At 34.9% G+C, this 16,654-nt stretch overlaps 1 protein-coding gene across 5 annotated transcripts in view; it reads right to left on the reverse strand.

The window, feature by feature from the left end:
* LOC308261871 (uncharacterized protein C8orf34 homolog) overlaps positions 1-16,654 on the reverse strand; it is a gene marked incomplete at both ends in the record, with an annotated part of 438,078 nt that overhangs the window by 18,171 nt on the left and 403,253 nt on the right. For all 5 annotated transcript variants that reach the window (XM_080694054.1, XM_080694051.1, XM_080694053.1 and 2 more), the window contains one exon: positions 10,803-10,896. In XM_080694054.1, the coding sequence (XP_080550180.1) occupies positions 10,803-10,896 (94 nt within the window). The remainder of the gene's footprint in view (positions 1-10,802; positions 10,897-16,654) is intronic.

Consider the following 16,654-nt stretch of genomic DNA (forward strand, 5'->3'; position numbering starts at 1 on the left):
ATCCCTCAACTGGGGCTTCTTCTCCTTTATAGTCTCTTTTGCAAACCAATTTCTTTCTAGCTTCCATCCACTTTATGAAGAAAAACATATGACTCTTCATTTTCTGCAGCTGGCTGATATCATTTAGCATGGAACTCTACTAGTTACATTTTCCATTAATATTTCTGAAAATGGCATAATGTTGATTTATTCATTCTATTAATTTACTGTGGTAATGAGGGATGCTAACAATAGAGAAAATGGTGTGAGACATTCATGGAAACTTTCTAAACTATCTTACATTTTATAATCAAAATTATTCCAAACAAAAAATGTTATTAAAAAGGAATTCCTGCTAAGACAGAATTAAGAATTTATGAAATTCTTGCATCATGCTTTATTAAAAAATAAGTAAAAAATAGTAAAAATAAGTAAAATGATTAAGTAAATATGCATTTTGAAAATGTTTAATTAGTATTAAGAGACTATTTTAGAAAAAATATTGAATATAATATGTAAATATTGAAACAAAGTTTTCAGCTTTAGCTTTTAACATTAACTTTTGATAATTCATATATATATTTATATATATGGTATAATAACCCAGATATATTGCTACAGTGTTTGTTCAAATCTTTACCCTGGGACATTTACTATAGTTTTTATTTTCTTTTATATCAATGCATTTAAAAGGTATAATAAAAGCTTAATAGATCAGGCATTGAATTATAATTTATTTTTAATTCCTTTTGCTGGAAAACTTATTCAGCAATGAAATATATTCTTCAATATTCCCATTTTGCATGTATAATGGACTGAGTTTTATTTTGACTAAAGACTATATAGTTATAAATATATTTGCTTGTATTAATAATAAATTATAATCAATTCAGCAGCACTTTTGCCTCAATTTATTTCATGCATCAGTTTTTCTAATTAAGTGTTTAGACTTGAGATTTGGCAAGATGGAGACTAGGGGATGCAGAACATCCCATTTGCTGTAAAACTTGGAATTGAACCATTTTGAAGGCAGTTTCTTGACAAGAGAAAAAAGCAGCAAAAAAATTGAAGAGTAGCAGGATAAAATCCAGAAGACAGAACAGGGCATAGCAAAGTGCCCTGTGCACAACTCACTTGAGAAATGCCACCATTTCAGCCAGCCGTGCTGTCTCGGACTGTCTACTCCAAGCCAGACACACCTCCTAGCAAAGAAGTCAAGGACTTAATGTGAAGAAAGGGGCTGCAGATCTTGAGCACTGGAAGAAGTAGCACCTCACTCCAGGTTTGACAGAGATATGACAGCCCAGATGCCCAGCCAAATCTGCAGCAGGTGCAGTGCAAAGCCCACCTCTCCCTTCAGAGATCCAGAGAAGTGCTTAACTGAAAGTTAACTGTTATGGAAGAGGCCCTGTAAAGACCCAAGTGTGCAGTGGAAAAGGAACCGGTAGCACTTAGCACCCTGAGAGACAGACAGAGAGAGAGAGAGAGAGAGAGAGACAGACAGACAGACAGACAGACAGACAGACAGACAGAAAGACAGGAGAGAGAGTGAAAGAGAGAGAAAGAGACCAGCTCAAGGTTCTAATCATTGCAAAAGTGAGGCTGCAAGCTGACATCACTACTATGGGTTACTGAGAAAATGAGAACACTTGGAACATACTTCAGAACCTACTATAGTGAGTAGATATAAAACAGCTGAACTTAGGAGGACTGCAGAGGCCCAGTCCGCTTCGTACTTATATATATGAAGGGATATTGTTTGTTTGTTTCATTATTTTGTTGTTTCCTGTGTTTATTAGATCTCTCCCCATTTCTTTTACAAGTTTTCTCCCTATTTCCTATCTCCTTTCTCTCTTCCAACATTTTTCTTTATTTTTTGTCTTATACTAAATTTATTTCATATCACTACACCTAAATACTCGACCACTGGAATTCTCTTACATATTCACTATCTCTTGTCTCTATCATATATTATTGTACTACACTCAAACTCTGACTCTACTTGATCATCTCCTCTACCAAATTTCTGCATATATCACTCTGGCTCCGCTCCCCTCACCCAATCTTCACCACTGAATACAACACAATGTACCCTTGTTTATAGCAGCTGACACTTTCAGATCTCTACTACAAAGACTGGAATAAAGAAGTGAACCACTGGAAAGGCCTGCCAGACACCAAGGATAAAATGACAGCTGACAGAAGAAAATACCTAATCATCCACCCAATGAGATTTAAAAGCCCAGGAAGAGATGGTTTCTCAAGAGATTTTTTATAAAACCTTTATAGAAGAGGTAATTTCAATACTCCTCAATCTATTACATGACATATAAATAAATGAGACTCTCCAAAATAGTTTCTACAAAGCCAAACATCACATTAGTACCCAAACCAAATAAAAATAGCTCAAGAAAAAATATAGACTTATATCATTGATGAACTTAGACACAAAACTGTTAAACAAGCTGTGTGGGATAATGGACTTTTGTAGTTTCAGTACTTGGGAGGCTGAGACAGAAGGATTGTAGGTTCATGGCCAGCCAGCCTCAGCTACTTAGTGAGGCCTTCCACTGCTTAGTGAGGCTCTGGTTCAAAATAAAGAATGAAATAAGGTTGGGGTGTATCTCAAAGGTAGAATGCCCTTGTGATTTATCCCCAGTATTTCAAAACAAGAAACAAACAACAACAACAATAACAGCAACAAAATTACTAAACAAAATACTATCAACACACATTCAAAACCACATCAAGAAAATTATATACCATGACCAAGCAGAGTTCATCTCAGAGATGCAAGGCTGGTTCAACATACAAAAAACAATCCATGTAATTCATCACATAAACAAAAGCAAAGATAAAAATCAAATGATCATTTCAATAGATGCAAAAAATCAATCAACAAAATCCAACACCCATTTATGCTGAAAGCATTGCAAAGAGTCAGAATAGAAGGAACATACTTCAACATATAAATATAATGTACAACAGGCCCTCAGCCACATCATATTAAACGGGAAAAATGGTGAGAGTTCCCTCTAAAAACAAGAACAAGTGAAGAATGTCCATTATCATCACTTCTTTTTAATATAGAACTTGAAACAAGCCAGAGTAATAAGGCAAGAGAAGGATATGAAAGGAGTATAAAGAGGAAAAGAAGTAAAATATCCCCATTTGCAGATGACATGACATACTTAGAAGACACAACACACTCAACTAAAAGACTTATAGAACTGGTCAACAAATTCAGCAAGTCTCTGGATACAAAATCAATTTTAAAAAATCAGAAGCTTTTCTGTATGCCAACCATAAATCCACTGAAAAAAAATCCAGAAAGCACTTCCACTCATGAAGTCTGTCTCTCTCTCTCTCTCTCTCTCTCTCTCTCTCTCTCTCTCTCTCTCTCTCTCTCTCTTCTCTCTTCTCTCTTCTCTCTTCTTCTCTCTTTCTCTCTCTCTCTCTTCTCTCTTCTCTCTCTCTCTCTCTTCTCTCCTCTCTCTTCTCTCTCTCTCTCTCTCTCTCTCTCTCTCTCTCTCTCTCTCACACACACACACACACACACAACTTAGAAATAAAACTAATCAAGGAGGTAAGTGACTTCTATAAGAACAATTATAAAACTTTGAAAAAATAAATTGAAGAAGACTTTAGAAAATAGAAAGATCTTCCATGCTTTGATAGGAAGAATACATATCATCTAAATGGCCATTTTTTTCATAAGTGATCTCAACTTCAATGCAATAGCCATTAAATTACCAAGGTAATTGCTCACCGACATAGAAAAATTAGTCCTTAAATTCATTTTGAACAACAAAAAACCCAGAATAGCCAAAGTAGTGCTCAGCCACAAAAACCATGCAGAAGACAGCACAATACTTATGTCAAACTATACTACAAAGCCCTAGTAATAAAAACAGCATGGAAATGGCACAAAAACAGACACATATAAAAATGGAGCAGAATAGAAGACTCCTAAACAAATCTACATACTTAAAAGTAATTGATTTTTAACAAAGAGGCCAAAAACATACACTGGAAAAAATATATCCTGTTCAACAAATGGTGCTAGCAAAACAGGTTGACCAGATGCAATGAAAACCCCACTTTCATCTGGAGATCTCTGCAATTCTGTGTTATCAGGTTCTGCTATTGTGGGGTTGTGTAAGTTCATTGCTTCCTTGTTATTCCTCCTTCTCATGATTTCAGAAGTTCGTATTCATTTGGTTTTGATAGATTTCTCTCAGTCTCTAGGTGTCAGTTGATATATCCAAGGGCAAGTTGTATTGTACTCAATAGTTAAGGTTGAGTGAGGAGGGAAGTGAAGTTGTAAATGGAAGAATAGGGTAAAGCCTCAGATAGGTTCGGATAGAATGAGAGTATGAGTTTGGTAAGGAAGAATATATTAGAGATTAGAGACAGTGAAAATGTAGTAGTATTTTAGTAACCAATGTAGAGTTCTTAGTATAGTGATATGAAGTGGATTAAATACAAGACAAAGGAGAGAGAAAAAGAAGAAAAAGATAGAAAAGGGATAGAGAAAAGAGAGTAGGTGTGTACAAGGGAAGAGGCTTGATAGAGGGTTTGGGAAGAGGGTAACAAAAACAGGCACATGCATTTACACACACACACAAAAGAACAAAAAAACAAAACAACCCCAACAATAAATTAATGCAACTCTACAAATAAATGACTATTCAGCAGACAAGGCCTCTGCAGTCTCTCTGTGCACAGATACCGAGTGCCACTGCCACCTTTCCTGCTGTGAGTCTGGTTCTCTGAGTCTTTCTCAGTCTATGCAGATGGTCAGGATCAATGGGGCTGGATCTAGTGTTAAGTGCAGGTCACCCTCCATGCTTTGCACAGATTTGGAGTCTCAGTCTCTTCCTTCCTCCATTGATGACATATGCCTCTGAGACCAAACTCAAACCCACTTTCTCATCCTGCACAAGAGTCAATTCAAGATGGATCAAAGACTTGGAAATCAGACCAAACACCTTGCAGCTTCTTGAAGAGGGCGTAGGGTCCAACACTTCAACATATAGGCACAGATACAATCTTTCTCGACAAGACCTCAAAGGCACAAGAAACTAAAAAGCAAATCAATATGTGGAATTGCATTATACTGAAGAGTGTCTGTACAGGAAAAAAAACAACAAAAAACTACCAAGAATCTCAAAAGAGAAGCAGCAGAATGGGAGAAATTTTTTGCCAACTATATCTTTGATAGAGGACTTATATATAGAATATACAGAGAACTCAAGAAACTCACCACTAAGAAAACAAATATGTCAATCAAAAAATGAGCAAGTACACTAAAATAGAAAGTTCAGAAAAAAGAAATGCAAATGGCCAATAAATATATGAAAAAAATCTTCAACATTATTAGCAATCAGATAAATGCAAATCAAAACTACCCTGAGATTTTACCTAACCCCAATTAGAATGGCAATTATTAAAAGTATAAACAACAACAAATGCTGGTAAAGGTGTGGAGAATTAGGACCTCTAGAACATTGTTAGTAGGATTGCAAATTAGTGCAACCACTTTGGAAAACAATATAAAGGATACTCAGAATGGGAATGAATATATTATATTATCAAGCAATAACAATTCTGGGTATCGGCTCCCCAAAACAAAAAACAAACTACAAGATTAATGCAGATGAATCTATGTTTATAGCTGTACAATTCACAATTGCCAAATTATGGAAACAGGCAAGATGTCCATCAACAAATTAATAGATAACAAAACTATGGGATATGTACACAATGGAATTTTACTCAGCTGTAAAGAAAAACACAATTACATCATTTACAGGGAAATGGATGGAGCTGGAGAACATTATGCTAAGTGAGATTAGTCAGTCACAAAATAATAAGAAATCAGATGCTCTCCCTAATAAGCAGAAGCTAGTGGGAAATGGGTCATAGGAGGAACTCTAGAGAAAAATGGATCCTTAGATGAGCAAATAAGGTGAGGGTGATGGGGAGGGTGAGAGGAAGCTTCCTCGTGCACATGATGTACATTCACAAACATGTCAAAGTCAATCACTAAGCCTAACATGAGAAGGAGGGAAGGAGGAGGGAATGTGGTGGGAAACGGAGAAGCGCTAAATGACTGATATGTGCATGTATGCCTTTATTATCTTGTACCCCATTATATGTATGATTACAATGCAACAATAAATAAAAAATATTTGTGCTTATATACTTGTATATATTTCTTTAATTTTTCCTACCTTTTTGCTTTTGTGTGTGTGTGTGTGTGTATGTGTGTGTGTGTGTGTGTGTGTGTGTGTGTAGTACTGGGGATTAACCCAGGGGCCTTTTATCTCTGAGCTACACCCCCAACCATACTTTCTATTTTTGTTTTGAAACAGGGTCTCACTTGGTTGATGAGACTCTCAATACTTGCTGTGGTTGCCCTCAAACCTGTGATGCTCCTGTCTCAGCCTCCCATCGTGTTTCTTTTTCAGTTAGTAACTATTAAAAGTTGTCAACATGTTTACCAATATTTTGCTCATTTTTTATTATTAAACTTCCTTCTGGATCTTAGGTACATACCTACATATGTATGCATACATGATATATGTATATTTTAAGCTATATATATGTTATATATCTTAACCTGTTGTTTAAATTGTCCGTGTTGTTTTGTTTTGTTTTTCTTTTTTTGCAGTACTAGGGAAAAAACCCAGGGCCTTGTACATTCTAGAAAACTAATCTACCACTGAGCTACATTTCCAGATCTTTTTGTTTTATTTTTAATTTTTAATATTTATTTATTCTTTTTCTATTGTGATTTATCTATGGGGAAGGGGTAGTGGATAGGAATTTGGAGGGAAACACACAATAAGGTTGTATGAATGTATGTTTCTATTCTAAAACTTATTATGATGTTTAATTACAATGCACAAAAATTCAATCTTTTTTTCTTTTCTTTTTTGTGGTACTGACGATTAAACACAGGGTCATTCTGCCCATGAGCTACACCCCCTTCCCTATTTTATTCTCTATTTTTAAACAGAGTCTCGCTAAGTTTCTGGGGACCTCACTATGTAGTTGAGGCTGACCACAAACCTGAGATCCTCTGTCTCAGCCTCCCAAGAACTTGGATTACAAGTTTGCTCCACCACACCCAGCTCCAACCACATCTTTTATACTCAAACTTAACCTATGGATGAAGAAAGAGGCTTGGAGAAAGAAGGTCCAGAGTTTGACAGCACTGTAACACCCATTCTAAAAAGCATTGAACATCTCCTTCCAGTAGTTTTCAATCTTTAGAATGAGCAAAGCTCATCTGAGGTATTATTAAATATGCAGAAATCAGACTCCCATACACAGATTCTAATTCAGTAGGCCTAAGTATATATACTTAGAAGTATAGTCTAAGAATATGGAGTACCCAGCACATCCAAATATCTGGAGTTTGATTGATTTACTGACTTCACATTATAATATGAGAAATTAAAAATAAACACAACCAGTCTAGAGGTATAGCTCAGTGGTAGAAAGTTTTCTCTTGTACTTTTCTATAAAAGTTCTGAGCCATGAATGAGTTCAACCTCTAGTATTGCAACAACCAACCAAATATACCTGAAATATAAATTTGTTTATACTTGTAATTTATACTTTTCCACTAAAATCAATGAAAAAACCTACTCAATAAATATTTTGCTTATGCTATGTAAAATAAAAGGTTATAAATCTTCCCATTTAATTGTTCAAGATTTCTTTTAAAAAGGTATGCAAAGTCAAATGTGGTGGCATGTGATTATAATCCTAGTATTTAGGAGGTGGAGACAGGGAGATCACAGGTTTGAGGCAAGTTGCTGTGGGCCTCAACTTAGGGAGGTCCTCAGAAACTTAGAAAGACTCTTTTTAAAATTATAGTACAATAGTGCTAGAGGGGTAGCTTAGAGACAAAATGCCCCTCGGTTCAACCCTGAGTGCCAAAAAATAAAATAAAATAAATTTTAAATTAAAAAGGTGCTCATTTACAAAGTTCTCTGCCATGATGATTTAGTCTCAGGAGAAATTGAAGGATTTCATAAAATTACCTAGACATTATTTATAAAAGCCAAGCCAGGAAACAGGTGTTACTCTTGGAATGATTAACTCTATGATCCTGTAAAGTCCATATCAGATTCCGGGATAACATAGCTTTATGTCATTTTTTTCTTTCACTGAGAAAAAAGAGGCAGACAATGCGCATGCATCTTTCTAGCTCTTCCACAAACCACATGCATTCAGTGTAGGTATTAGTGGAGTTGCCGGTGCCTCTGTGGCTCCAACTTGCCCACGTCTCCACACCTGGTTGATAGAAGCCAATCTTGAAAAACACTTGCATTTCTGTGTTGTGGTCTGGCCACAATGCTAGCTAGAAAGCCATTTCCATATGGCTCCAATTACCATCCAATTATTATAAACCCTGATTTTACTTCAAACAATTTACCCTTGTCAAGGGTCACTTTGCTAAAATCAAATAATTTAGGTTCTAGGTCTATGATCACAAGAGTTCAGTAATGGTCTTCTTTAGAGTGTTTAACAAATCATTCAGCAAAATTCATGGACATAATATTATTCCAATATTATATTGTAATTAAACTGTAAATAATTTGTATAACAATTATTCATAGTCACCATTATTATTTGTTTTAAATTTCTAACTGTCCTGATAAATTCGAAAACGCCAAAGAAATCTATCCATCCATTAGATAACTCATTCACTCATTCATTCATTCTACTGATACTTATTGAGGGGTTACTATGTATTTCAATAATAACAAAACAGATGGACAAGAATGTGTATACTACTGGAAGAGGAGAAAATACAACTTATTATCAAAATCTTGTGAAGATATATGGATAAAGGAAATATGTATTAGAAGACAAAGGGTAAAAAAGTTTCTGAAATTTTTATCTTTACATTTTTAGGTTATGTTTTCTAGTATTAATAGTTATTTGAGACATACATATAAGAAGAAAAGAAAGAAGTCTCTGGAATTGGGTATAGTACATTATTCTGGTTAATTCTTTTCTTATGCTTAAGTTTTAATTTCCTAAAAGGTATAGTACAGACATAATCAACACAATCCATATTCTGTAAAGAAGTTGTTTATCTGGTTTTGTCAACTTTGACAGCTCTGTGAGTCTAGAAATCAGAGAAAAACTAACAAAAATTATATATAATGTGTTGAAACAATACATATACACAGCTACTACTTGAAGATTTTCTTTAACACAAAATTTATAAAAACCTCAAAAGAATTTTGTAAAAATGATTAAACACAAAATATAGAATATATTTAAGTATATGGAAAGGTGAGGGTGTACATGTGTTTTCATTTCTTCCATAAAGAATAATTTTTTCCATTTCTGGGCCACTATTAATTCTTCCAGATTTGGATATTCTCTTCTTTGTATCTCAACCTGCATTTTATGGAGGGCTTATTTCTTAATGACCTTTCAAAGTATTCTCTTTGCTTTGGTGCTTGCTTAACATACTTTCTACTTTCAGAGTCTTCAAAATGTTTGTTCTCTGTTTAAAGTGTTTTTCCTTCCAATAGACTCTATAAAAAGTCACTACATCTTTGACCATATTTCTGAACATGCCAGCTGTGTGGTCCTGGGCTCTACGACTTCTCTGATCTGAGCAGTCTGACTCCTGGGTCCACTCTTGCTTGTGCCTCCTCTGGCCATAGAAGCCTGTCCTTGTGAAAGTGAGACTAGGGTATTTTGAAATGCCTTTTAACCTGGAAGAGTAATTTTCTGGAATCCAGGGCACAGAATCATGATGTTACCTAAGTATACATTAGGTATCTCTGGTGGTTGTGATTCAAGAGAGTTATTAATTAATCATTAAGAACAGCTCTGATGATGACTATGTGATCATATACAACTATTTATTTGCTTCTGAATGCTACTGTTAGTTAAAATTTTTCATATTGATTTTAAAAACCAATGCTATTTTCAAATAATTCAAACACAGCCTCTTGACTGGATAGAAGAACCCAAGTGTCTTATACTGTCAATAACTCCTGGAGAGCATGACATGGACCATACCATAGTGTAAGGCTCTAGGCTTTGACATGATATACATTTAGTCAAGAGTCATTTATTCTGTCTTAAATTATATAAAGACTTGTGTGAAGTTGGAAAAGTTTCTATATACATAAATTCACTTTCCAATAAGAAAAACTTCACACATAACAACCAACTGACCATAATGTATTTTAGAATTTTAGTCAATTTTTTCTTTTTTGGGGGCAGTAACATGCACATTTAATGTTTCATAAAATTGTAATTTTTAAGGAATTGTCTCTAGTAGGGTTACAAGTCAACTTTGTTCTTTTCATTTAAAATGCAAAATGGTTATCAATTTTGACTTGTGTTTATGTTATAATCTTAGAAAGTTTACAGGCAATGTTGAAACATTTACTAGAATATATGATTCATCATAAGTTTGATTTATTAAGTAAAAAAGTTATTTTATAACTTAAGTTTGAATTTTTCAATTTTTCACTGACCTAATTGTACAGTATTGACAGAAATTTCACACTGCAACTTGACATTCTATGTCTGTCTTCAAGAAGAATAATAACTTTTTTTGTGAAGGTTAGTTTATGAACCACTATACCACAATTAGGACATTACTAAGTCAAATTTATAGTACTGAAGTATAGCCTTTCTTTAAATGTTCTCTTTAATAAAGTCTGGGTCTCCCCCCCCCCATGAAGTGGTTTAATGCTATGAACAGGAAATACTTTTATTATGGGTTTCTTTGGGGAGAAACAGTTTGTTCATGAACAGCAGTGTTTACTCACGTTTTTCTTGTTCAGCTTCGACCCCTTCGCTCTCTGTATCACTTGGCAAGAGCCAGGGCTGATGAAATACCTGCAGTTGCTTTAAGGATTCATCCTGCCAGGGAACAAGTTACTTTATATTAGACTCTAGATTGGTACCAGAACACCAACACTGATGTACAATTCAGTCTCCATAAACGGTGTATTCAAAAGCCCTAGGAACCATTTCCCCACATTAGAGAGGAGCTCTAAGTTCATGTTTGTGCCATAGACATAATCCACAAAGCTCTGAAATCATTTTTATTTACATTCTTTCAGTGAGATTTAGAATCTGAAGAAGAAATATCTAAACTATGTTCATTTAAAATTAATATTTTATGGACATGTTGACATTCATGGAAATTATATATGTATAATTATATGTATATATAATAAAGATTAAATTACATAAAATGTGCTTCATCCAATCTATATTTATATTTCCTTTAATGAGAATGAAGATTAGTAGAATTTAGAGTACACTTCACTCTCAATTTTACCCTTCAGTGCTACTTTTCTCTCTCCTTCATTTTCTCCCTTTCTTTCTTTTTATTAAACTCCTGGGCTCAAGTGATCCTCCCAAATAGCTGTAACAACAGGTGCACACCAACACATCTGGTTTTAATTCCTTACTTTTGTAAAAGTATTTCTTTTACATGTCCTTACTGCTCGTTCTCTTCGTTGCTGACCAAAATTAGTCCACCATCCCCTCTTTTGTTTGCTGTTGTAGTTTACAATACTGAGAGTTGGAAACACAGCATCATCCATGATGTTCAAAATACTCTACCACTGAACTACACCTCTCAGCCCAAACACTTCCTATTTTGAATGTAGTGACAATCTCCTAGGAAATTTTTTAGGACCAAATTTTGTACTTCCTTGAATTCTGCTACTCTCATTGGTTCCCTCTGAGTTTTTTAAGAAGTGGTATGATGTCATCATTATCTTGACCTTGCTCATAATCTTTCAGTGGCTCTCTCCCTATTCCCAGGATAAAATGTGACTTAAAGTCCTTTATGATCCATAAGTGTCAGCCTGATCTGCCACAGTCATCTTCATTTCATATCTACCTCTCCAGCTATGATGTATTGGTAGCTCTTCTATCTTGCCAAACCTGTGAGCTAACCAGATGTTTTATGCTGCATTTCTTTATTTTCTCAAACATTAGTATTCCTCATTCAAGGATCCATGTCATCTCTGTTGGAAGCCTTCCCTGATCCTTTACGGCATTTCTCCCTTTCTTTATGTTTTTATTGTACTCATGTAACAATGACTACACACTAATTGTCCTTTCATAGTTTCCTGACTCAGTAATCATGAAAGGTCCCAGAGGGCACAAGTGACTTTTTTTCACCTATGTATCCCCAACCATCTTCTATAGTGCCTTGTCTGCCACAAAAAAAGGGGGGAGCTGAGTAAGCATTTGTACAGAAAAAATAACAAAGAAAATTTCATAAAGAAAATTTCATAAAGAAAATTAAGGGTAGAAAAAATTAAGGATGGGAAGAATTAAACTCCTTTAGAGCAAAATAAGTAATACTTTTAAATTTATTAAGCTTAGAACTCAAGAAATCATTTGAAATGCATTTTTAGAAAGGAAAAATATCAATATGACCTATCATCTTTCTATTTTGACTTCATAAATGTATTCAATACGTTGCCCTTTTTCAATAATCTTTTCCTCTAACATTATTTTATTGAGATAAACACTGATAAGGTAAAAATAAATGCTCACAACAATTTAAAAATAATGACATCATTAGACATTAAATGTCTTAAGATAGTTTCCACATGAAAGAAACTTTGTCTACTAATCCTTGATTTTTATGGCAATTTCTGGAGGTATTCACTCCCAATCTAGAGGTTCAAAAAGGTACTGTTTTGCAGTATGGGAGTGGAGGCAGAGGTTGCATAGGTGAAGCACATGGGTTATGTTAGAGCATTATGGTATTATAATAGTAAATACAAGATATTAAACATTTGTTAAAACTGGTACAACATTATGCCACAGAATACATCTTTTTTTGTGTGTATGGAACTAGGGATGGAACCCAGGGGCATTCTACCTCCAAGCTACACCCCCAGCCCTTTTTCTTTTTATTCTTTATTTTGAAACAGGATCTCACTGAGTTGCAGAGAGCCTCACTAGGTAGCTGAAGCGGTCTGTGAACCAATATCCTCCTGTCTCAGCCTCCTGAATACTGGGATTAAAAGATTGTGCCACCACACCCAGTTTCCACAGCATAAATCTTAATGTATGCAAATAAAAAGATAAATGAGGAGGTTGAGGGATCTAGGATGGAAGACAAAATACTTAAAAATTATAAATTCATTGAAGGTATGTGAAACAATCGCACTGAAGGGAGTGAGGAATATGGTGCTGGCTTAACAACTGTGAGAGTGACTGGAGATTGCAAGGCCAAAGGCAAAAGAAACTGGGCTCTAGCTGATAAAAGTGTTTTTCATGGGTATACAGGGTAGCAATTCTGAAACTACACATGTATCGAATGTATTTTCAATTAGTTAATGAACTAATGGATGACAGATGGTGGGAGCCAGGTTTGTTTTTTTACTGTTGGAGGAGTTCGCAAATAAGAGAGAGGAGGAGGCTAAAATTATCTATATATAATAAATAAGTGCTGAAGACATCAAGATAAATTTGTGTTTAGCTTTCCATATATACATATGGCTATATATATATATATATATATATATATATATATATATATAACCTGGTGAACATTAGTTATTCTATACACATACACACATCTATCTCCCTGCTGTGGCAGTGGAAGGGACTTAGAAGCAATGACACTGAGCAGCAACAAACATACCAACCACCCAGATCTTGGCTTACGATACTATTCTCCAGTGAAGGACTAAAAACTTTTGGAATAATTATTGATTCTAGGACTGAGACAGGAAATATACAGAACAAATTAGAGCATCTTATAGTGCCAGAAAGTAGGGATGCTAAAATACACCACACACGCACGCACACACACACACACACACACACACACACACACAATGATGGGGTATGTCAAAGAGATAAAGATGCCAACTAAAAAAAAGCCATCAATAGGCAATGTTACAGCAGCTTGAACAAGAAATAAATGAGACAGCATTTATTATTATTTCAAAACACAAAATAAATAGCTGAATTCACACTGATAAAAGTAAATGATTAAGTAAATAAATGAATGTACAAAAATGGACAAATATACATAGAGGAGAGAGGATTTAAATCATTTATGTAGATATTAAGAAATAACTTCCTACTCCTTAGGTATAAGCTGTGCATAATGACTTTCTTTTAAAAATTCATTTGAAAAAGGAGAGAAAAAAGAATAACACTGTAGTAGAGAAACCTGAAAAATGCACCTCAAGCCAGGTAACAATGTCTATATTAACAACAATAAATTATTGATAATATGCACCAATAATAACATAGAATTTTATCTGTATGTCCATTCCTCCCTCCCTCTTTTCTTTCTTTCCTTCTTCCCTCTTTTTTCTTTTCTTTCTTTTCTTCTTTCTTCTTTCTTTCTTTCTTTTTTTATTTATTTCTTTTTGTCTTTTGTGTGGTACTGAATATTGAATCTAGGGACATTCTACCTCTAAACTACAACCCTAACCCTTATTTGTTTTTAATGTTTGAAATAAGATCTCACTAAGTTATTCCACTGGCCTTGAATCTGTGATCCTCCTGTTTCAGCCTCTCAAATACTGGGATTATAGTTGTGCACCACCATGCACAGATACTATTGTGAGTGTGTGTGTGTGTGTGTGTGTGTGTGCGCGTGTGTGTGTCTTACTGGGGATTTCATCCAGGAGTATTATACCTCTGAGCTATCCCCAGCCCTATTTTGTTTTCAGTTTTGAAACGAGTCTTGCTAGGTTTTTGAGAGTCGTGCTACTTGCTCAGCCTGTCCTCAAACCTGCAATCCTTCTGTCTCAGTCGCCCAAGTACTAGAATTGCAGGCATGTGCCACCATGCCCAGCTTTATATTCCTCTTTTTAAAAATACATTATCCCAATATAATTATGAGAAAAATATCAAATAAATATCAATTGAAGGAGAATCTACAGAATATCTAACGAGTGCTTCTTGAAATTTAAGTAAAGCCTAGGAAAGTGTCACAACCAAGTACCTAAAGAAATACAACTACTGAATATAATTCATGCCATAAATGGAATCCTGGAACAGAAATCAGACATTAGAAAAAACTTGTAAAAAGCTGAATAAAGTGTGGGGTTCATTACTAATAATGTATCAGTAATGGTTTATTAATTGTGATAAATGTCCCATCTTAATATAAAGTACTCATAATAGTTGAAACTGGATAGAATACAGTAACTCTTTATTATCTTTGCAATAATTTTGTATATTTAAAACAGTTCTAAAGTCCCACTGGTATTTCTACTATTCCTTAGTAACAGTGGGACTCCAGATAATAGAGGGGAAACCTCAGCAAAGCTAGAATGAAAGGGTAGGGAAGGAAGAAGGCTGAGGCTGATTAATGGAGGAGCTACATTAGAATATGTGTAAAACTCTGAATGTAGCATGGTCAACCTGGACACTCACTGTTGGAAGGGAGGAAGGGGAAGTGGTGGGGAGGACACCAAGAACAATCTGAATGTATGTTATTTTCAATATGACCCACATTAAAAATAATAAAAGAAAAAAGAAAGCTATTCTAAAATAAAAAGGATTGTTTTAAAAATTGGAATTTTTCATTTTAAAAATAAAACAAAACTTTTTAGATCCAGAAATTCATGGAATCGTCTGTTATTTGAACTGAAACTTAAATTCCTATCAAATAACTGATGGGCTCCACAGTGTAATGTCCTTGCCCCAGGGGACGGGAATCACAATGTTTTATCTTGGTTAGTTTAGGACATGTTATTTTACCTCTTAAAATGAAATGACAAGGGTGTAGGTTCTCCTTTAGATGAGGTCTATGTCTGGGTTTTCATTCTTTAAGAGAGTTGAATGTGAGAGGCAGTAGATAGGCTATTAGAGAAAAAGTTAGCAAACAATTAATGATATTCACTCTTGAATATACTACTACATATAAATCCATGTTTCTTTTTAGGACTTAACCTGTTTTTTAAATCCACTATTTGTTAATTTTGACTTTGTAAGACTATATCAAATCAGTAGAATAAAATTGAGAACTATTTAGAATTAAAATTCCATAACTCCTGCCGGGTGTGGTGGTGCACCCTTGTAATCTCCACGCTTGGGAGGTGGAGACAGGAGGATCTCAAAGTTTCCAAAGCCTAAGAGACCCTGTTTCCAAATAAAAAGTATAAAATAGGTCTGAGAGTGTAGCCCAGAGGTAGAAGGGTTTCCAGGAACTCCTGTACCACACACACACACACACACACACACACACAAACACACACACACACACACACACACACACAAAAAAAAAATTCCATGATTCCTGAGATAACATTTGAAATTTTCATGTAACAAAGAGAAAATCGCATTCTTACATTTTTAATAGAACATGCAGTCTCTGACACAAAAAAAGAAATATTACATATCATGGATTTGGTCTTCTAAGATAAAATCAAATAGCTAAACACCTCATTTAAAACAAAAAATTTTAAAGTGACATTAAAGCCCGGCGTGGTGGCGCACACTTGTAATCCTAGCATTTGGGAGGCTGAGACGGGAGGATCGTGGTTCGCGGACAGCCTCAGCTACTACTTAGGCCCTTTGCAACTCATTAAGACCCCTATTATTATTTCAAAATAAAGAATAAAATAGAGGACTGGGGATGTAGCTCAGAGGTAGAATGCCCTTGGGTTCCATCCCAGAC

The sequence above is a fragment of the Muscardinus avellanarius genome (genome assembly GCF_963383645.1).
Source record: "Muscardinus avellanarius genome assembly, chromosome: 4".
Classification (NCBI taxonomy): Eukaryota; Metazoa; Chordata; class Mammalia; order Rodentia; family Gliridae; genus Muscardinus; species Muscardinus avellanarius.